The 24530-nt window shown below is 41.5% G+C and overlaps 2 protein-coding genes across 2 annotated transcripts in view; both read left to right on the top strand.

Moving 5' to 3' along the window:
• The window catches only part of LOC306921222 (ATP-dependent RNA helicase SUPV3L1, mitochondrial-like), a gene marked incomplete at both ends in the record, with an annotated part of 427184 nt that overhangs the window by 121360 nt on the left and 281294 nt on the right, over positions 1 to 24530 (top strand). The window lies entirely within an intron of this gene.
• Positions 1730 to 11299, top strand: LOC306921433 (high-affinity choline transporter 1-like). Its single transcript, XM_079498558.1, has 8 exons — positions 1730 to 2227; positions 3376 to 3489; positions 3805 to 3960; positions 4655 to 4803; positions 5806 to 5949; positions 7825 to 7978; positions 9419 to 9636; positions 10212 to 11299. Exons 1-8 carry the CDS (start codon positions 2044 to 2046, stop codon positions 10743 to 10745), a joined length of 1653 nt encoding a protein of 550 aa, XP_079354684.1. The 5' UTR covers positions 1730 to 2043; the 3' UTR covers positions 10746 to 11299.

Here is a 24530-nt window from a genome sequence, read left to right as displayed (position 1 = left end):
TCTCACAGGATCTTCATCAGGTCAGTATGACTTCATCAGGTCAGTATGATCTGATGAAGATCCTGTGAGATCGAAACGTCTTTAATAAAGTAGTTCCTTTGCCTAAAGAATGGTGTGTAGGCCCTACCTCCTTCCAGACTTACCTCTTCACTCATACAGTATATTCATATTCACTGTTGACTGTCTGTACATATAATTATGTAAGGTATATGAGTGTCATTGTTCTGATTGTTGATAGTCTGTATATTCATTCATGACAAGGAATATGTATTCAAACGTTTTACTTAAGTATCAATACTGCAATATAGAAATCTCTATTTCTGTTTAGTAAAAGTCCGGAATTCAAAATGTACTTGAGTAAAAGTGCAAAAGTATTGGCATCAAAATGTACTTAAAGTAACAAAAGTAATAGTCACGTTTCACATTTTCAAATGTATGAAACCTTTTGAAAATAGCATATCTACAAGCTCACAATGTGTTGCATTGCAATTTGCAACGCATTGTGAGCTTGTAGATCGGCTATTTTCAAATGAATAGGGCTGAAGTGGTTAATCTATGTTTTGTAATAATCAATATCTACAAAGTAACTAGTAACAAAGGTTTTCAAATAAATGTAGTGGAGTAAAAGCACAATATTTGTAAAGAGGACTAAGAGAGGACTAAAGACTTTCCTTTTTAACAAAGAATGTTTATAACTAGGTTGTGTTATAAATGTTTTGTTTCCGTTTCTTCTGTTTTTATTTTATGCATTCGTTCATTTTTTACTAACTTTGTCTGACTATAACACCAACTAACTTCATGTCCTCTTTTACTACATGCATAAATCTTCTCTTTGGTCTTCCTCTAGGTCTAGGAAGACCAAAGGGAATATTTATGGATCCAATTAATGAGCTGCTGAGAACTCTCAGACACCAGGTTCACACACACTCACAGGCAGTCAGCAACGAGAGCGTAGGGGACTCAGGGGTGCAGAGTGAGGAGAACAGCAGAATTGTCAAATAAATCGCCCCCATATTTATTCCCCGACCTTAAAATACAGACCAAATTGTGTCCTGTATCAGTTCATTATGGGACACGTAGTTTCCAAATACGGGACAATTCTGTATTTTACGGGATGGGTGGTAACCCTTGTCGCTGTTTGGAAAATCCTGGTGAGGCAAGGTTATAGATTCCTTCTACCAAAAACTATCCCTCCTCTGTACATGTCCAAACCATCTCAGTCTAGCCTCTGACTTTATCTCCAAAACATCTGACATGCGCTGTAACTCTGATGTACTTGTTCCTGATCCTATTCATCCTTATTAGTTGTTACTCCCAGAGAGAACCTCAACATTTTAGTCTCTGCTACCTCCAGCTCAGCTGCTGTGTCATAGGCTCAATATGTCAGTTTGACACATTTAGTAGATCCTGTGATCTACTAAAGGGGGATCTACTAAAGGGGGAGGCCAAGGCCTCCCCTTCATGTCTTTGGGTGATCTCTATTTCCAAGGTAGAAAAAAAAACCCATCAGATCTATGCCAGCGGATGGCGGATTAAGATTTCGGGAGGTGTAGTTCCATACTCTATATAGCATTCGGACATTGTGGAATAGTTGACATGGCTACGCAAGACTTGCTGAACTATGCTCTGCTTTTTCAGTAATAGCATTGCCAAATTGTGTACTTATTTTGTATTTGGTTAGTTGCTCTAACACTATTATGCTTATTGCTCTCTGTACTATTCCAGGACATCTGCCTTGTTGTGACGAAGAGAGAGTGGAAGTTGCCTAATGCACCACCATACATGATATACATCACCTCTACCACAGTAGCTCACTAACTAGGTCACACTGAGACCATTATTGGAGGACTTCAGCTTGGAACTAGAGACAGTCTGACCAAGGCCTCCCTAAAATCTATTCCCATGTTAATATATAACCTGGTAAACTACGTAATGCCAGAAGTAAATCAATGAAGGAGGCAAGGAGCAAACGTTCAGTCCTGTTGTAGCATCCAGTTACAAGACCTGTCAGTCATTCTGTTGATTGCCGGTGGATGGGTCGTCATGGCTTTGAACATCCCCGGCTTGATTGTTGTGGTATTGTTCTATCTATTAATTCTGGGGACGGGAATCTGGGCTTCCCAAAAGTCCAGGAGGGCTGAGAAGGATTTCCAGGGGGACAGGACAGAAGTTTCTCTCCTCGGAGGCAGGAACATCAACCTGATAGTGGGAATGTTCAGCATGACTGGTAAGCTGGGAAACACAATTTCCACATACCTGCAAAACAATAACTGGTCAGTGCATAATCTGCATATCGTGACAGGTCAACAGGTTTGTAGAAAAGTGAAGATGCTTTATTGATATAAAAGAGTAATTGTGCATCTGCGTAGGTAGCAGATGGAGTTAGCCCTTCTCGAATCCGATGCCGTCATTCTCTTGAGCATTCTCTTCATCTCCTGTTCATGTAGGCATCCTGGGCTAAACTAAAGCTCTTTGTCCGAGTTCCTATATTTATAGTACTAGTCCTTACCCGTTCTGAATATATGAACAGCAAATTATGTTCAGTGTGGGTAATGCAATGTAATAGATCACATTACTGATAGGGGGGGAATTGTTTACAGATGGTCTAACAACAACAGGGTTTAAGTCCACCCGGACGGGGAACAGCGATCGGTCCATTTAGTTATGATAATGATGATTGAGGTCCTTTGTACATAAATGTTTATCCTCAGATGCACTCATTGGCTCCATACGTGTACTGCAGATTCTCTGTGCCAATCAGGCCCTCACCTCAACTGAACTCTATCCTTGTCAGTTCCCATGACAACCATATGTTTAATCCTATGTAGCGAAGGGGGGTTGATCCCCCACATGTATGTGTGCATCCCTGTGTCTATGTGTGTGTGCGCGTGTTTTTGGTGCAGTGCCCTTTGTCCCTGTGTGTGCATGTGTGTGTACAGTCTGCATGTGCTGTCTAGGGGTGAACGTGTTTTTATACGAATGACTATGTATTGAACCTGAGTATTCTACCTAACTACAGTATGACAGGCCTTATTGCCATCGTATCATATATAAGCATTATACTATCTGTTATCATTATAATCTGATGTGATGTATGGTGTCATAAATCTAATCATCTCCTATAATCTACAAGCTCACAATGCGTCACGATGTGACACATTGTGAGCTTGTACATCAGCTATTTTCAAAAGATTCTTTATACATTTTGAACTTGTGAAACGGGTACATTCTGCACAATGAGTACCAAGACTGTTGTACTTTTACTCAAGTCATTTTTTTATTCCGGACTTTTATGTGGAACAGTATTTCTACATTGCAGTATTGATCTTTTTAAAACATGCAAGATCAACCATTTTCCCATACTGACTTCTGCAGCTACATGGGTTGGAGGTGGTTTCGTCCTTGGAGTAGCGGAGGCTGTGTACAGTCCTACAATGGGGTTAATATGGGCTCTTATGCCTGTACAGTATTCTGTGTCCTTTGTAATTGGTAAGTAAAGCACTTCATCTTAAATAATACATAATAGATTAATTGGGCCCTCTTGATGCGCTCAACTTTATGTTTGGGTTATCTAAGTTCACAAGTGTATCTTCATGACCATTGTAAGAGGATTTTCTCACTCAGGTAATTACAAATAACAGAAACAGAAAGAGTGTAATTCTGAAGAGATGTATTTCCAGAAAGACTTGTGTAGTCAATGTACAGTGCACGCACGCACGCACGCATGCACACGCACACACACTCTCATGTCATGTCATGTCAAATCACTAACTCAATGGAAATGATTATTTCTCCATGATCTAGGTGGCCTATTCTTTGCCAAGCCAATGAGGGACAAGAAGTATGTTACTATGATGGACCCGTTTCAGAGGAAATATGGAGTAGTATTCACTGGTGCCGTGGTACTCCCTACCCTGCTAATTGATGTACTGTGGGTTGCCTGCACTCTATCTGGTTTAGGTAAAGACAAAATAAAACTGATTTCGACCGAGATTAATTTCACTTTCCTACCTATCTTCACAATAACCTAAAAGCCATCAGTTGTCAAACCCTGCATGAATTATAATTAAATGTATTGAATAATTGCCTATTTACCCAAAAAGTGCTCGGACAGACACACACACGCGCACATGCACACACACATACACACACACACACACACACACGCGGACGGACGGACCAGTTACACATTTAACGAACCAGTTACACATTTCTTAATGATTCCCGGTTAAACCATGAACTTAATTGTGGCCCCCTGGCCCCTGCCTAATCTAGTTGAATACCCCTGGTGTACGGTATGCTTGCATGTGCTGTTCTATCATTTACAATGATGAAGGGTAGACAGACAAAAACATTCTGTTGCTATCTTTCTTGTATCATGCCACCTCATATTGGGCAGCAGTGGTCTAAAACAGTGGCCTGTTTGAACCCTGCTTCATCCTGGCTTTATCGTCGTTTAGGTCAAGTATCCTTGAGCAAAACACTGTCTTCTCCTGATGAGCAGGTTGATACCTTGCATGGGTGCCTCCACCATCGCAGTTTTTCTTGTGTCATGTCACATTCGGGCAAAGCAGTTTAAAACAAATCACAATAGGTGGCATAGAAATGCAGACGAAAAGTCTCACATAAAAGCTGTCCTTTATTATCCTTACAGGTTCAACCATGAGTGTAATTCTGGACTTGCCTTTCTCTTACTCTATATGGATCTCCTCAGCAATCGCCATCATCTACACATTGTTAGGAGGCCTTTATTCTGTGGCCTATACTGATGTTATCCAGATGTCACTAGTATTTGTCTGTCTGGTGAGTAACTATGTCAGTATGTACAAACGTACCCCAGTCAACTGAAGTTCATCTTAAAATGATCTCCTTGTGTTAGTGTGTGTTAGTATGAAGACTTAGTCCTGTGTTGAATAGAAAGAAGAAGCGCTGCCGTCAGGGTCCCATGCACATTAGCCATGTAAATAGGTGAAGAGGTCGCACACACCAAGAATTAATTTTCATCAGGTTTATTTCTCTAAATCAGGACAAACGTTTCGGCTATCCAGCCTTCATCAGTGTGAGGAGTGGTCGGTGTCAAGTCTCTTTTGTAGTATTGGTGACAATGTGCAGGTGCACATACAGTACCGTTAATCACCTCACAGTCACACCCAAGCAGTGATTACAGACTGGGATTGGTAATAGTGCTATAAAGTCTCTGTTAACCATGTAAATTCATTTGCCCAATATATCTTAAAATACACAAACCATGTTACAAAATAATTCAACAAATCTAATTATTTGGTCATCTTGTTTGTGTAGCCTATTTGTATTTTAAGATATATTGGGCAAATGTATTTGCATTGTTAACAGAGACTTTATAGCACTAGTATTACCAAGCCCAGTCTAATCACTGCTTGTGTGCATGTGACTGTGAGGTGATTAACAGTGATTATGTGCACCTGCACATTGTCACCACACTTTTAAAAGAGACTTGACACCGACAACTCCTTACACTGATGAAGGCTATAGATAGCCGAAACGTTTGTCCTGATGTAGAGAAATAAACCTGTTGAAAATTGATTCTTGGTGTGTGCGACCTCTTCACCTATTTACAATGTTGATATAAGCTGGTAACGCACCATAAATAAGTCAGAGTGCGGTGGTCACAAGAAGGTTTTATAAAGACATTAGCCCCACAGCCCACACACAACCTCATTAAGAGGTGCACCTCTTCCAATAGAATAATTGACATTTAAAGTTCAATGTTTTATATTTTATTTTGTGTAATTCTCATTGTGATGTCCATTATATCTTCCTATCCAGTGGTTGTGTGTCCCATTTCTTCTGACCAACACCATATCCATAGGCATAGTACATACAGCCTTTAACCAGACTTACCAGGCACCCTGGATAGGCACTTTGGATCTGGACCAAGCCTGGAAGTGGATTGATGATTTCTTACTGCTGGTGAGGTGAAGAAAGTTCATCTAGAAAAATACGTGTTTCAAACGCTATTATAGCATTATTATCAATGATTTAACTGACGCTTTGATGTTCTTTCCCATACCTGGATTAATGTTGGATTCGGTCAAACACTAGATTGGATATTTTCGAATAGACAGGGAGGGAGGGACTGATGATCCACGATCCATGATTTGTGATAAATGATAAAATCAATCGTAAAATCACATTGCATTATTTACAGACAGATAGAAGCAACTTTTAAACTCATGTGACGGGGGTGGCTAGGATTAGACAGGATTGAATGTGCCTTCTTCAGTGCCCTGACCATGTAACTGTTTGCTGCAAACTCACCATGCGATTGTTTTATTGTGTTGTAGACTGTAAGACAGTGTTGATTTGACTAAAACTATGACGAAAAATGTTCATCGACTACCATTTTTCACTGAGGAAAAACAAATAAAAACTAAATAAAAGCCAAGCTATGATGACTAAAACTACCGTATGACGAAATAGTGCCTGATGGAGGGGAAAGGAACTGATTGGAATAACGTGTTCCTTCCACGCTATAATTCCAACCGGGGAAACTCCCCCCTGTCAGATGAAAAGAAGCGGCTTGGACTCCTCATGCATTGAAGGAATCATGAGGTCAGTCTGTCAGCTCTCCCCAGGTTGGCAGAGGGAGTGTATAGTGCCCAGGATTACATAATTAGACAATTGACACTGGGTGAAAAGAATGGATTACAAATTAAAAACTAGACTAAAATGTTAGGGAGGGACTAGTGGAGAAGAGATCCAGTAGAACTAAAAGACAAGTCATTTTATGCTTGGTCTAGCACACAAGCTCACAACGTGTCACGGTTGGTAGATCGGCTATTTTCAGCATGCCTAAAATCAGTCTAAAATCAGCCATTATCAGCCACTTTTTACCTCCCTTATGATGAATTCCTGTTCTGTTCTTTGACTATATAGAAGTGTCTATTTGTACGACCCTCTTGTAAACAAGTGTAATGCTTAATTGGGTCATCCACTCACAGTTAACAGTCTTTGTATTGAGTTTGTGCTTGAAATGTACTGTAATAACTGTTAATAAATATTTCAATCAATCAATCAATCAATTAGTTATGATGCCATTATGACGCCTGAAATGCATGAAAATGACTAAAACTAAATCAAAATTCGTTGTCAAAATCAACACTATTGGGGCGCCTGCTGGCCTAGCAGTCCAGTCGCATGCCACATATAAGCTCTGGCCTGAGTGTGTCGCATGTTCGAGTCCCGTTCATGACGACCTTTTCTGCATGTCTCTCCCCGTCTCTCCCTCCCTTTTTCCTGTCCGTCTTCACTGTAAAGACACAAAAGCCATATATATATATATATATATATATATATATATATGTATTTGAAAATGAGAAGGAAGTCAACAATAATATGTCCAACGCACATCGACACATATCTACTCATACACTATATCTAACACACCAATCCCTAAAGCTCTTATTAGCTAATGTAACGTGCAACTGTGTTGCATGCTGTACCTCACAGTACTAATCAGCTATGTTTCTACCCTTAACTGGAAGACAAACTACAAAATCAGCCTAAGGTTTCATCCCCCTATAAACCAACAATAAATCATTTTCATCAGGGGGGCACGGTGGCACAGTCTGTAGTGCTGTCACCTCACAGCTAGAAGATCCTGCAGGGTTGGATTGGGGGCTGGGGTGTACATAAGACAAACTATCTGGGCCAAAATCCATAATCATAAAGAAAATACAAATGCATATGCAAAACTATACATACAATCACATGTTTCATTTAGGTCTTCATAAACAGCAACACCCACACTACTGTTATTTATTACCCTCCTCTTTCCTGTCCCAGGCTCTGGGCAGTATGGGATTCCAATCCTTCCACCAGAGGACACTGTCTGTTTCCTCTTCAGCCAATGCTCAGCTGATCTGCTTCATTGCTGCCATTGTCATTGTCATAGTTGGAATCCCTTCTGTACTGGTTGGGGCTGTTGCAGCGTCCACAGGTAGGAAACCTAGATTTTAACAGACACGTTTAACATCATGGCTGAGGATATTATTGTCTCCGCCAGGGGACGGGAAAGAAAATCTAAAAATCACTACATTCCAAAGGGATTGTTTCTCTGCTGTTTTCCCCGTTTCTTTCTTTCCTTTTCCACAAATCAAACTGAACTAGAAAAAGTGCCCTTCTGGGCACAGGTCTCCACCAGGAGGATAGGAGTGTGTGTGTGATGTTTGGCAAAATGTTTAGGAGCAATAAACGTGTGTGTGTGTGTGTGTGTGTGTGTTTGTGTGTGTGTGTGTGTGTGTGTGTGTGTGTGTGTGTGTGTGTGTGTGTGTGTGTGTGTGTGTGTGTGTGTGTGTGTGTGTGTGTGTGTGTGTGTGTGACGCGGCTTGGCCTGTTGTAGTGCCACCATGAGGCCTAGTGGGAATATGCATGCACAGTTTCACCACAATCGGACGCTGCGTTGAGTAGTTGTGGCGATTTGTACAAAATGGGTACAAAGCGGGCTACTCCTGAAAAGTTTAGAAGCCAATCGTAGCCAATGAGGGTGGATTATGAGAAATCAAACAAACCCGTCTTGATCACATGACTATGAAGAGCATGTGTGCCGATTTGCGTGAAATTTGGATAAAATCTGAAGGAGTAATATTAGAAAATGTGTTTTACATATGTTGGCCTCCTGGTGGCGCTATAAAGAGCAGATGTGAGAAATTCCAGGCAAAGGTTTTTCCTTGGCCTCTAAGCCGTTGGCATACAAAGTTATCCACAGATCCATGCATTTAGAGGTAAAAACACTTTTCAGCCAGTTATAGCGCCACCATGAGGCTGAGTTGAAAATGTTCATGTGGCATTTCTTCCTCGGCCTAGTGGGAATGTGCGTGCACAATTTCACGGAAATCACACGATGTGTTCATGATTTGCAGCATTTTGTTTGAAACTGAGCACTCCTGCGAACTTTGGAAGCCAATCTTAGCCAATCAGGATGGAGTCTGAGAAATCTGAAAGACCCGTTTCGTTGAATGGCTCTAGAGAGACTGTGTACCAATTTGCGTGATGTTTGGACAAAATCTGTAGGTGTACTGTCCAAAAACTTGTTTTGCACAAAGCGGTCTCCTGGTGGCGCTATAACAGGCCGCTCTGGAGATTTTGGGGCAGAGGTTCATCGTTGGCATCCAGGGAGTGTGTGTGCAAAATTTGGCATCGACCGGGTTAACGGTGCCGGAGATTAGCTGTTCACAGACGGAAGGACGGACGGACGGACGGACGGACACACACACACACACGGACGGAGTGCAAAACATACTCTCTCCCCATGCCTTCGGCCTGGTGGAGACAATAAGTCTTTATGATTGGGAGTCTGTGTGAGCGTGTACATTTTAGACAGAAATGTATACTCCAAACCTATGGCTCATGTGACTTGTCTTGTTCCTCTGTGGTGCAGACTGGAATGCGACACAGTATGGGCCTCTGTCTCCATACGAGCGGGGAGAAGAGAGTTTTGTTCTCCCCCTGGCCCTGCAACACCTCACTCCATCTTACATCTCCATCATTGGGATTGGTGCTGTAGCCGCTGCTGTCATGTCGTCTGCAGACTCTGGCCTGCTTTCAGGGACATCTATATTTTCCTCCAACATCTATAAGAACATCCTCCGGAAACAGGTGAGACATACAGTATGGAGGAAGCAGCCTTGGCTGAGCGTGAGTTTGCTTACATGTGTATGATGGGTATGATAAATATAAGTTCAGTACCAGCCTACATGAAAACAACATATAGGTTTTACATACATAGGTTGGTGGTGATTCTCCAGTCTAGCACAACCTCTAGACACAGAACGCAATAGACGTTTTTCATCTGATCTTCAGTTTCTCCTCATAATTGAGCTAAATTATTATTAACGATGGAGTGCCGTGAGCTGTTATTGTATGATAAAGGGGAGGGGATGATATTGTGATGTCACTATATCACTGTTTTTTTTCATTGCCACATTTGACTGTCAAGGTTCCAGCCTCCAGGAAAAACCCTAAATACAAAGGGAAGACATCATTGCACATAACAACCACACCAAGGGGTCTAATGAAGTACTGTCACCTCATAAACACATGAAAAACTGAAAAAAATCACAGCACTCCATCTTTAAATATAGGCAAAGTTCCCCTTTAAAATGTACATATGCATAAGTAAATACAGTATCTCTCTCTCTCTTTCACTCTTCTCTCCTTACCCTGTGTGCCAGGCATCAGACCGTGAGATGATGTGGGTGATCCGTATCTCAGTCGTGGTAATAGGTGTAACCGCCACACTTCTAACCCTCTACTACAGCAACAGCATTCTGGTGCTTTGGATCCTTGGTGCAGACTTGGCCTATACCATCCTCTTCCCTCAGCTGGTTTGTGTCCTCTTCTTCAGCGTGTCAAATGGTTATGGGGCTTCCCTGGCTTACCTGGTTGGGGTGACGATGAGAATTTTAACTGGAGAAAAGGCTTTAGGTCTTCCAGTTATCCTCCCGCTTCCAGGTTGCACGCTAAAGGACGGCGTTTATGTCCAGCAGTCCCCTGTCAGGACTATCTGCATGCTCACCACCTTTGTGGCCATCTTGTTTTTCTCCTTCATAGCTTCTTGCATGTTCAACCATGGCCTGCTACCTGAGAGGTGGGACTGGCTCAGGGTAAAGAAAAAGATTGTCCTAGACCTAGACCGTATCAAAAAGGATAATGATGAAAATGAGCAGAGAGATGAGTCACAGGCCATGCTGGAGTCTACATTATAGCCCACTTTCTGTCTATGCAAATGTTTAGCATTAGCATAGCACCATATACACAGTATATACTGTATATACATATACAGCCCATTATATATTATATATAATGAAGTAAAACTTTATTACAATTACATTTGATAGAATCTCAATAGAATTCACTATATTGCATATTGCTATGCTGATGTATATATTCCTGAAGGCCGCTTCTTCATATTTTTCATATTTCTTCTTCATATTTCAGTTTCAGTTTACAATTTACAATTTAGGCATTTAGCAGACGCTCTTAATCCAGAGCGACTTACATTAAGCTTCTTGTACCTGTATGGATTGTGACAAATAAAACCCATTGCGTTTCCTACATTTTTCAGATAGTTGCTCATTTTTGTTTTTGTTGTGCTCAGAGAAGATTTTGTTTCTGAGTTTTATGGCTTTTAAGATTTCTCCCATCATCCATGGTTCAGTATGGGCTTTGACTTTTGACACTTTTGCCGGTGCAATGTTATCAATTACAGACAAAAATGCAGATTTGAAACTTGACCAGGTGCCCTTGGCTGAGTTGCCATTTAGAACATCTGACCAGTCCATTTACTGGAGTAATTTTTCATAGATCTGCATTTAATTGTCGTGTGACAATGAACTACAGATCTATGAATTTTACGGGTGCAGAAATCAGTTTTTGATCGCTTAAACTGCACTCTATGACACCACTCTTTGAGATTCTGTCCTGGTCATAAGATTTATTGTTATAGTTACTGTACTGTGTTGGTGTACTGTGCTCTGTACTGTACTTTGATTATTTTTGGAAAAATTCTTCTAGAAAGTTATCATGGAACCCTGGAACATCCAGACCCCCAAGGAATGAGCCCAGGGGGCTGGCGCAGTTCCGGCGAGCCTTCCCGCGTCTGAAACGGTCGAGAACTGACAGTTACCGTGTTGCAGCTTTCCATGCTCGGACACACGCACATACATACATACATACATACATACATACATACATACATATGTACATACATGTACATACATACATACTAGGGACACACATAGCTGCTTAATTGAGCGGAGGCACTGTCAAAAATAAAAGACTTAAACAGAGTTCCTGTAGAAGAGGCTTTCATTCGGCAGTGGTGGAAAGTGCACTTACTGTACTGTAAGTAGCCTACTGTACTTAAGTGCAAACTACAATTTTGAGATATTTGTACTTTACTTGAGTATATCTAATTAAAGGGGGGGAGCAGGGACCTTTCCTTTTAAAAGTAATGATGCATATTATCTATCAAAGACCCCCTAAGGATGTCCAGTAAAAAACGTTTTAGAAATAACAAGACACAGGCGCAGTTGAAGTTCAGAGCTCCCTGAACAGGCTTGCATTCGGAAAAAAAAACTGAATGCGTCATCACGTGACGTCAGGGAGAGATAGGGGTTTCGGCAGCAGCTCGGCTTTTTTTTTTTTTTTAAACAGTTTGAGAAAAAAAAATACTCGACTTGAGTCTGCGGCGAAAAGTGGAGAAAACACGCGCGAATTTTCAAAAAGTGAAGACTGGAGCTGTGAGCAGCTTGCCGGACAGCTCGCCAGGATCTGTGGACATCTCGCCATGGTGTGATATGATTAGAATGTTGTTCAGAAGACTTGTTTTTGTTTGTATTAACTGTTAGAGAATAAAGTGACTGTGAATACCCAATGTGTGAATACACAAAAATGTCTCACATGCTAATTGCTAATGTATTGATGGAAGTATTAGCCATCATCATTTACCCTATATTTGCATTAGAACCATTAACTGGACATCCCCAAACAACAATGGAGGCTCTTAAAGGGGCAGTGTTATAAAAGTGGAGTGAACTTAAAGGGATATGCCAAAAACCTCTCATAGAAAATGGCTTTTGCACATTTAACACACGAGCATACAATGTAAACCTTTTTTTTTAATGTTTTTTTTTTTATCGGCTTCGCCTTTATTTTATGTTTTTTTATAGAGGGACAGGCTGACAGGAAATGGGGAGAGAGATGGGGGAGTGACATGCAGTAAGGGCCGTCGGGATCGGGAGTCGAACCCGCGGCACACTGCCAGACTGGGTTACCAGCCAAAGTGCCTGGACCGCTGAGCCACGGCCCAGGCCAATGTAAACCTTTTTAAAGTATAACTATTCATAATGCAACATGGTGGGAGAGTTTACCCTAATTAGATTTAACTCTTGAGAGTGTAAAACAAAACTAAATGGACCAATTAGTTACATTATTCAGATGGCATCTAAAGTGAATGTCCCAGTGACCGGAATGGAACAGTCGCACTGTCGCACACTAGCTGAATAGCAAATGTATTACTTTTTTGCAGCTATGACAACTTTTTTCCTTTCTATTATTGAAGTAGTGGTGTGTGCAGCTACTGTATGTACTCTCTCTCTCTCTCTCTCTCTCTCTCTCTCTCTATATATATATATATATATAGAGAGAGATATATATATATATATATATATATATACATATATATATACATATATCTAAATGACGCAAAGACCCGCCCGGCACCACTGTTTAATGCAATTTATTTGTGCGTGTTACTGTTACAAGTATTTTTTTGTTGAATTATTCATGAAAAAACTGTACAGTATGTATATCCATAACATAAACAAGCAGCACGCTAGCAAACAATTCACTAGTTCTTTATTTTAATCATTTTATTATTATTATTATTTTCACAATTATATTACCTGATCATCATCTTCTTAAATACACTAGTTTGAAACTCTATACCGTCATGCATACATCTGTCGCGCGAATTATCAAAACATTAGAAAGTAGGCTAGCCGGGCGTATCTGTGTATCAGATTGTGAAAATATAATAATAATAATAATAATAAAATTATTGAAAGAAAGAACTAGTGTATTGTCTGCTGCTTGCTTATTTGATGGATATACACTGTTGACTTTTACAACTTTGTCATGAGTAATTCAACAAAAAATACTTATAATTCGCACAAATAAATTGCATTAAACAGTGCTGCCGGGCGGGTCTTTGCGCAACCACTCCGTCATTTATATATATATATATATATATATATATATATATATATATATATAGTAAACATTTGCTATGACAACTTTTTGTCCTTGTATGTTTTGGCAAATACACGTTTGCATTCCTACATTTGACCTCTTGTGTGTTTTAAACTTTTGCATTCCTACATGGACAGGATCTGTCCCCCCCTCTTTGGGAGGGTGCTTTATTGAATTAGCATTCCTACTCTAGTGTAAACTCTAAACTCTACTGGGACACTGGCTCTGCCTCTCTGTCTCTGGGCGAGCTCTCCCACCTCGGGCGACATGTCCGGACTTTCTGGGACCTTCGCGGCGAGATGTCCGCACTTTTCGCGGTGTGTCGGAAAACCGGCGACTTCTCCAGTTACCGCTCAGACAGTGAGGGAGACGGAGTTGTTGGTCGAGTTGCAGAGTTGGAATTTGTGTAGTAGTTATAGCTTAGTTTTAGTTTCGTTTTAGTAGTAGCTTAGTGGTAGTAGTTTATAGTTTACTTTTACCAAACTCGCTTTTTTAAAAGCTAACAAGATGCCTAAGCGTTGCGTTATTGGAGGGTGCAGTAACTCCCAATATGATGGCGTAGTGCACGTTTGGCCAAAAAACGAGAAGATTGCTCGCAAGTGGGACCTATTTGCTCGGATCAAGAGAGCGGACTGGAACAAGGGGACCCCGGGCATCTCGACAATATGTGGGGCCCACTTTACTCCGAGTGATTATGATGGCTATGGGCAGTGGAAAGCTGGACTAAGAAAACATCTGAGACTGGAGAAGGATGCTGTTCCCACACTCAATGTTGCTGGTGGTGCTCCATCAGCCACAGTTACACAACCTGAACCTTCACAGTCGCGAGCGTGTGCCATGATAGAGATAAACAGAGTGAGTGTTATCAATGCATTTTAAATCTACTCGCGAAATTTGACGGGTAGAAACATTGTAACTGCCATGATGACCAAATCTGCAAAAATAAACTTCATACTATCATAAAGCCCAGGACAACAAAAACAATCTTCGGGAGCTCTGGAAGCTACTCAACAACCAACTATCTAGCAACTAGCTCTGTGGTTAGAAAATAGAAACTGAAAACCAGGTTTACAAATTCATAAACAAAATCGAACGACACTTGTGGTGTATTAACATGTGTGATAACTGGGTACTGTTTGTCCTTACAGACTTGCCGTAGTTTAGTTGCGTGTCTACTGCGCGCGTTAATAAACAACATAGGAAGTGTTGAGTGTCCCCGGGCCTAAATGATTGAAATATTTATTAACAGTTTGCAGAATTACAGTACATTTCAAGCACAAACTCAATACAAAGACTGTTAACTGTGAGTGGACGACCCAATTAAGCATTACACTTGTTTACAAGAGGGTCCACCATGTTCAATTCATCAAAGTTATGATGTGTTGTGTGTATGTGTGTTGTGTTGTGTGTATGATGTGTTATCATGTGTGTTATGCTGCCGCTCCCAAGCACATTGATTGATTGATTGAAATATTTATTAATAGTTTGCAGAATTACAGTACATTTCAAGCACAACTCAATACAAAAGAATGTTAACTGTGAGTGGACGACCCAATAAAGCATTACAATTGTTTACCTTGTTCAATTCATCAAAACATTTAGAGACGTACAAATAGACACTTATATATAACCAGAGATCAGAACAGGAATTCATCATAAAGGAGGTAAAAAGGGAAAAGAAACATATATAGTGAGGAGGAAAAGGGGGGGGATTCCGATTTTCCGGGGGCCAGTTACGAATTGCAGCCGTCCATAGGTGCCCTTTGAGAGCGGTTTTGAAGGAGTCAAGGGATTCGCATGTCTAATATGATGACTGTTGGTAGGGGGCGTTCATAGGAGCGAAAAGAATGTAGTCCCTTGTTTGTGCCGAATCTGGGTTGTACATGATTTGTTGCACTCTGGTGTTAACATTAAGGAAGTATTTAGACATGGCTACATGGGTATCTTGGTGGTGTATCGAATCTTGTGGACCAGACCCATTGCAAGATGCTGTACTCTGTCGTCGACCCTACATTCCAGCCTGTCAAAGTGGGCAGGGGTGAGGTGGGTTCGGGGGGTGAGGCCAAGTTTGACCAGTTTGTTTTGGGAGGTCTGGAGCCTTGTTTTAAGGGCCTTTGAGGTGCTGTGGTACCAAGAGGTGCATGCATAGTCGAAGAAACCTTGTACGAGGGCTCCTGTTAGGGTCTTCAAGGTGTTTTTGTTGACCAGTGAGGAGATCCTGTAAAGGAATCTTGTTCTTTGGTTGACTTTTTTGATTACGTTGGTGGCCATTTTATCACCGGAAAGATTAGCCTCCAGGATGGAACCTAGGTAGGTAATTTCATCTTTTCGTGTGATAATATTGTCACCCACTCTAACCAAGAAGCCATCTGCCTTGCTGAGATTACTATTTGATCCGAAGAGAATGGATTCAGTTTTTCCCAGGTGTAAGGATAGTTTATCAGCGAGCCAGGTGCAGATTCTAACGGGAGGCATACTATGGTCCGACGGAGCATTGGTTCGACATGCGTCCGCACCTCGGACTAGCGCCTGCTCTCGTGCTTGCGGTTATGGTTAGGTTAGGGTTTGAGGTGGGTTGTCGTGTTTCGGACCAATGACTAGTCGGACCAAACACATGCACTCGATTCTAACGAGTTCAGAGCTGAGGGCCTTTTCAACCTGCAGTTTGTTCCTGTCCGAGACCAGCAGTGCTGAGTCATCTGCGAACAGGAACAAGTTGCAGTCACAAGCTGATGTCATGTCGTTTACATATATTAGGAACAGTAAAGTCCCTAGTATGCTTCCTTGTGGAACGCCACAGCTCACTGGGAGGGGGCAGTGGGGACAGTGTTCCGTTCACCTCCACCATCTGTTCTCTCCCCTCCAGGTAGGATTGCATCCAGCTCACTGATGTGCTATCAAAACCAATTGCTTTTAGCTTGTTAATCAGTATGGAGTGGTTCACGGTGTCAAAAGCCTTTTGGAGGTCCAGCATGACCATGCCGCAGTATTTGCCAGCATCCACCTCGTGTTTGATGTGGTCGCTCAAATAGAGGAGGCATGTGTCAGTGGAGTGGGATGTTCTGAAACCAGATTGGAACTCGAACATTAATTTATTAGTGGCAAGATACTTTTCAACCTGTTCATAGACTATTTTTTCCATCACTTTCGAGGTGGAGCTTAGAATAGAAATAGGGCGGTAGTTGCCGGGTTCTAATTTACTCCCTTTCTTGTGCAGGGGGGTTACTTTGGCCAGTTTAAAATCTTGGGTTACCTGTCCCTGTTTGATGGGGAGGTTTACTATGTAGCCTAGATATGACTGTTTTGTGACAGCCAGACTTTAGTTTTATTTTTTTTGCGGGTACAGAAAATCATAAAATGATCACTAAGCCCACATTCAATAACCCCTTTCTTGGAGATTCTGGATTTGTCCGAGGTCAGAATGAGATCAATGACAGTTTGAGTAGAATCACACACTCCTGTGGGTTGGGTAATTAGCTGACTGACACTATGCAGATCACAGAACCGACTGAATGACTTAAACACAGGTGCTTCCTTACGTTGCATGTCTGTATTGTAGTTGCCAATCAGGATTTTCTCTACACATTCCTCCCCAGCCCCCCTCAAGTATATCATAGAACCCATGCTGGTCAGGCGGTCTATAGACGGTGCCCACTAATACTGAGTTCGCATTTTTGAAAATTAATTCAACCCACCCGTTTCAATTTCATCATGCTGCAAGTCAGTACGAGTAATGTATTCAGTATCTTGGTGAATATACATGCACACACCACCACCACCGTGTTTGTTTCTGTAATTTCTAATGACTGAGTAATTTTCTATTTCAATCTCTGGGTCCTTGGTAGACTCATCACGTTTTGTTTCAGAGAAACACAGGATGTTTGCCTTACCGTTTTGAAACAATTGCCAGTTTGGGACCAAGGCTGTTCACATGACCAAGGCTGTTTCAAATGAAACAGGTAAAGACCGTTGGGCTGAGGTGTGAATGGGGGAGGGTGGTGGAATGAGGGGGGTGGCGCCTGTTAATGCCCCATATCTGTAAGAAATACAAGGGGTTGGGCCATGCATCCAGCAAGCCCAACCCAGTAGTCACTTTGAGTGGCACCACACAAACAGCCAACGTACACTCTTGCTTCCAATACCATAATTGTGGTATCTTATTTTACCATTGGCCATTGCACATTAGTTATGAGTTATGGTTCCCTCATATTCCTCAGTGTCACCAAGGTTGAGCAGACTGCCAGACTCACACATAGTTTGTTGGCACACATGACAACAAGCACTGGAGGCACTTTCTTTTTGGAGGGCTAATAACTGTCTGTTTGTTCTCACCACAGAAAACAGCTGGTCTAGTGCGGAACGACAGGGGTTCTAGAACCCGCAAGATTCTGAGGACTGCTGTTGAGGAGTCAAAAGCGCATGCTGTAAGTATCACCGAAATGTTTGTTGCACATTTAATTAATACATTAGTATTAATTAAAATCTTAACGGCAGACAATGCAATGTAGATAAAGTTGTTACACACACTCATGTTTCGAGCTTTTTTCCACAATCACCAGCGATAAATGTCACCATCCTCCGGACCCTCAATCACGTTATCTTTAATATATACAATAGACAAGTGGTGTTTGTTAACCCTTTCGAAAGCGTTCGCATCCTCTGTTAACATCCTTGGTGTTACGCACCTACGCTCTACGCTCCGAAAACAACAGCACAACATTTCAAAACACTCTTTCTGTGGAACGGATGTATAACGCCCTGCTTCAGCGCAAAAACGGAATAACTTACACTGCTTCAACTTACGTGTAACATAAATGTAACATTTCTTCCCTGACATGTTCCAAATTGTTCCTAGGATTTTCTTTCGCAGTTCAAACTTTCCAGGGACATAGCTTGCCAGACTGACGGTTACCAGACTGACTCTCAACAGAAGACATCTGTTGACACCCAGTCCACGATCATCAGAGCTGACCCCCGACTGAAAAGATCTTACGGCACCCAAGTCTCCTGGACCAGGAGACTCACCAAAAGTCAAGGTCTGTCACATAGAATACATAAAAATGATGCACATATGGCAGATATAACAATTTTTTTAATTTTAATGTTATTGACAAATGGGATTTCATAAACATGATGAGCACTACAGCAAGTGTCAATGTTCTTTTTTTTCCTATTTTGTTTTTCACAAGACAACACAAATACACAAAAGTTGCTCACAAGCACGTGTTGCAAATAGTACTGGTAGAAAGAAAACAGGAAAAAAAGAAAAGAAAAAGATATTCTGCAAAAATACAGAAAAGAGAAAACAACAACAACCTAATATCGCACATGAGAAAGACTAATGTACAAAGACAAAAGAAAAGAAAATAGACATCAAAAACAGTGTGGAGTTCGGTTACCATAAAGTGTGGTCTGGCCTCTAATTGACATGAGTGTTGGTCGTCCTAGCCTGCTGGGCGACCACCCCCCAGTGCCCCCGTTAAAAGAGAGAGAATGCTTGAGGACGTTAGAAGTTTATTTGTACTGACAAATAACTTAAAAATACAAAGATCACTGACACATTTAAGATCTTTCAACATGGAAACGATTGATGATTATGCAAAAATAATTGCGATTATCTCATATAATTGCGATTATGTAATAATTGTGAAAGGCCTGCATAATATAGGTTACACATGTTTTAATACGTACGTCAGTTTGAAAGTGCTTTAACAGGCACTGTCTTCTAATTAGGTACTCAGATACGTGTGCTTTCTGTGAGTGTTGGCACTCAGATAAGTGTGCTTTCTGTGAGTGTTGGCATCGGTACACCATTCCAATGGAAAAGACCACCTCCAGTCCAGAGCTCAACATTCCGGAAGCCCTTTCGGCTGAAACTAGATGATGGTGAATCTGTCTTGACAGAGGCTGCATCGTAAGTCTGCTACAAAGCGTAATCGTGATGGCTAGTTCAATAGAACTATTATAGTACAGTTACTGGACTGTCATTTCGGGCATTGATTTGTTTAATGTCACCTTTTTCCCTTCTCACCTATCCATTGGGCAGACAAGCATCACTCTCCATAAATCATGTCCCTACATATGTTGTGGATGAAGACTGTCTCCTCCAACTGTTTGAAGAGTGTCCAGTGTGTGGCTCCATGTGTGAAGTCCAGAAGACGTCAATAGAGACCGTCCTGACTATTCATCAGCTGTGCCCCCAATGCCACTTCAACAGAAACTGGAGGAGTCAGCAAATGGAGAAGGTATATAATGTCGCATTATGTAGTTGCGGGTGTCAGTGGCCACTACACAAATACCATGGCAGCCAATCTTTGTAAGTTAAAAAATTTAACATATTGTTTGGAAAAGAAAAGAAAAACATGGCAGCCATACATGCAACAAGAGTGGCATGCAGGTCCTAATGTTTTCACCCTGCCAATAGACAATCTACAGCATGTCATACCACCCATTTATTATTCTCCCATTAAAAGGTTTTGCACATCCACCCTACTAACCATCTCAGCTAACTGTTAATAAATGGTAAATTATCGATTCAACATTTGACAAACTTTCATACATACAAACCACACTACCGACCAAACTGCAGACATTACCGCTCATCTGTTCTCTCTTATAGGCAGTGCCCTTGGGTGACGTCGGCAGCTGCACCAGTGATCCAGAGAGTTCTGCCATTACTGCAACTGTTGGTTTTAGTGATGAAAACAACTCCTCCGATGAAGGACAAAACAGCGAGGTGGATGGTGGAGATTGCAATTCAGACAGTGATTGGGATCTCGTGGAACACCACAATGAGCTTGCAGACAGTGAGTCTGATGCAGATGGCATACATGAAGTGGCTTTCCGCCAACTGTGTCCTGAATGCGGAAGATATTTCTACAGTCAGACTCACACATGTGAGAACAAAAAGCCCTATTCTTGTAATGTGTGTGGCAAGAGATATGCATGTGAGGTTTATCTAAAAGCTCACAGCAAGGTCCATGTGTATGGCTACAAGCATGTGTGTAAGTACTGTTTATCAACCTTCAGAACGAGGGCAGACAAACTTGCACACGAGAAGAGGCACCCCCCTAGAAAACAGCCCTATCAATGTCCTGACTGTCCACGGGTGTTTGCCAAGAAAGAAGAGCGCCGTAAACACCTGCTGAGTCACAGAGGCCCCAAAAAACACATTTGTCACATATGTAGCATGGAGTTTTTCTGTCCCAGTTCACTGGAGAGACATATGGTTGTGCACACAAAAGCAAAGCAGTTTGTATGTGAGGTGTGCCAGCGCTCATTCACCCAACCAACCCACCTCAAATCTCATATGCGCGTCCACACAGGAGAGAAACCCTATCAATGTCAGCACTGTGACAAGTCCTTTAATCACAATGTTAGCCTGAAGAGTCACATCCAGCGTTATCATGGACAAATCCCTGACCCAGGGGAGAATGTTCTGCTGGAGAAGACAACTAGGAATGAGTCTGAGGTAGAAAAAGATGAGACAAATGAAATGGAGAGCAGTGATGTTGATGCTGAGGAGGCTAAAACGGATGAAATGGAGAGCAGTGGTGTTGATACTGATGAGGCTGAGCGAAGTAACACATTTTGCAACCCTGATGATGAGCAGTTACAGCGGGTGCCAAAAAAAAGAAAGAGATACAAATACACGTCCACAGGCAGACCTAGAGGAAGGCCTAAGAAAAATACATTGCACACCTTAGATGACGCGAACCAATTGAAGAGACAGTTACGTGTTGGTGATGAGAATGAGAAAGGCCAGGGGAACTTGACAGACGAGCAGCAAGAGCATGACAGTGACTTAGAATTTGAACCAGTGAAGTGAGAACCAAGAAAGAATGGTGGGGCTCAATTCCATAAGGAGTAGAAGTAGAACAGAGGGAGATGTAGAGGACAGCACAAATAGAATAAATTGGTCTGGCTGTCCTGTAAAGCAGTTGTTCTCAACCTTGGAGTCTAGTGACCCCCAGTGGTCACCATTATAATATTACATGTAAAATACAACTAGAGAACATACAAGATGATCAGTTTCACTATTATCTTTATTTGCAACCTTCGGTCACAGTTAACTATGGAATCGTGCATTTCCCGGGCCGTCAGTGTGTCGGGCACCATCAGTGTGTTGGTCGGGCACCATATATGGTGCCCAGGTCTCGTGACATGAGACATCATCAGGGATGGAGATGTGGAGACCCTGATGGCATAGTAAATGTGAGCTGCTGTCACAGTTAAGCCCATATATGGAGATCCCTGATGTCATCCATATTGGCCAGCAACTCTACATCTGAGCTCAAACCTCAATCCCTTAGATCTCCATATATGGATATATGTCAGAACCTGTTCTGACATTCCATATGTTGATCCTTCCCCATCCATCCTTCCTCTTCGATGTCTCCCTTTTGACTTATACCTGTCCATTTAAATTTCAAACTCTAGACGGGCCTGCCCCAAAGTTATTAGTGCAGTTGCGCCCGGCAGCCGGCGAAAACTAGAGTTCTCAACAGGCCCGAAAATTAAGTCCCGGCCCTACCTGGGCCCTCATCAAACCCTGACCGCACTGCCAATATGCTCGGACATACATACAGACACAGAGACAGACATACACACTGCATATTGGAGCGGCGGCACCGCTCAAAACATGCTATGAGCAAGTTATTATTAATACTTGCCTACATGCTGACACACAGCAGCACCTGCAGTCTTTTCTAATACACAGTTGGTTATCACGTTGTACATCACTTCCCCCTGGCCGCTTTCCTGTCCCAGGCTCTGGGTAGTATTGGATTCCAGTCATTCCACCAGAGGACACTGTCTACCTCCTCCTCAATCAAGTCCCAGCTGACCTGCTTCAATACTGCTCTTTCATTGTCCCTAGTGGGAATCCCCTATCTTCTGCAGTTGGGGCTGAGGAGGGTATTTATTCTCAATATTTCTTTACAAAGTAAGTACGTTGTTATATATATTTTTTATAAAGTAACCTTAAACCAGTCTATGATTTCATGTGACTCTTGAATGACATTAATTTCCATGTTCTTCTGTGGTGCAGACTGGAACCTGACACGGTATGGGTCTCTGTCTCCCTCTGAGTGGTGAGAAGAGTGTTTTGTTCTCTCCTTGGCCCGGCCTGAAACACTGCACCCCAACTTATATATCTCCATCATTGAGATTGCCGCCATTGCTACTGCTGTCATGGTTTCTGCAGACTCTGGCCTGCTTTCAGGGATGTCTGTCTTCTCCTCCAACTTCTATAAGGTGAGGAAGAGAGAGGAGTGGATGAGTATACCTTCAGGCGCTGCACTTCTTCATATTGATAGATTGTTCTAATGTGATCAGGATGTGAAAATCAGACAACACACAGATGTTCTCACAATAGAACTAAAGGATTTGCAATAAATGTTGGCAAAGTTTCCCATTAACATGTACTCATGTGATAAGAGCACCCCTCACTTCACACGGGTGTGAAATACTGTTTTTATTAGGCATTTTGTATATGACATAACTTCAGAATATCATTGACAGATAATGAATAATTAAGTGATATAAAATGAAAAAAATAATAGTGACAGGTAGTGTAAATGTTCCAACTACAATACATAATAAAAGGTATATAAATGTGATGAACAAGAAAAAACTAAAAACAGTTAAACAGTGACAAATGTGAACGGACAAACAAAACAAAGTCAACAGGACAGACACTCTTGCTCTCAAACTTTCCCAACACGTTGTTGTAAATCAACTGAATTACAGACATGTTTCTTTTTAAATGAGAAAAAATAAAATAAAGAAAAAACACTGTTCCTTTTTTTTTTTTTTTTTTAATTTCGATTATGTTATCTATTGTGTGGGAGGGGTTAGCGTGCACCTATTGAAATAGTCAATGAAGGGTTGCCAAGTCTGGTAAAATCTATATAATGATATTCACTCCCTCTCAATTAAAACTTTATCTTTTCCAATTGCAAATAGTGCATAACATCTTTCATAAGTGTAGTGTGAGTCGGAACCTGTGCTTGCTTCCAATTCAACAGTATCAGTCTCCGAGCCAGTAGAGTCACATATTTTACCATGTTATATTGGAAAGTAGACAGTTTGACCCGGGCCTTTTGACTCCTATAACTGCTGTCTGTGGATCCGGGTCAAAAGGTTTTCCAACAATGTCTGACGGTGATTTAAATACTTTGCCAATATGATAGTTAGTTTAGTGCAGTGCCAGAACATATGAGCTAGAGTGGCCGGCGACTGGCCACATCTGTCGCAGGCTGGATTCACATTTGGATACATTCTGTTGAGTTTTTCCTTTGACAAATGTAACCTGTGTAATATTTTAAATTGTAGAAGACGATGCCTGGCACATACTGAAGAAGAGTGCACTAATTGTTGAGATGTAGACCATTGCTCGTCAGTGATAGATATTCCTAAATCGTTTTCCAAAGCAGTTTTTAAATAATCCAAGGAGGCATTACTATCTAAACATCAGAGATAATTATAAATAATAGAAACACCTCCTTTGACCAATGGGTCAGGTAGAAATATAGATTCCATTGATGAGTTGGTAGGTATGTTTGGAAATGAAGCAGTGTGCTGTGTTAAAACATGTATCTGTAGAAATCTAAAAAAATGTGATTGGGGTAAATTAGATTTGCGTCGTATTTGTTCAAAGGTCGGAAATAACCCATCAATATAAAGATCTTTGAAGGAGTGAATACCATTTCTATGCCACACTTTAAACAATGAGTCAG

Source organism: Electrona antarctica (assembly GCF_951216825.1).
Source record: "Electrona antarctica genome assembly, chromosome: 4".
Classification (NCBI taxonomy): Eukaryota; Metazoa; Chordata; class Actinopteri; order Myctophiformes; family Myctophidae; genus Electrona; species Electrona antarctica.
The sequence above is the reverse complement of the archived record's forward strand: the minus strand, read 5'-3'. Positions and strand labels throughout refer to the sequence as shown.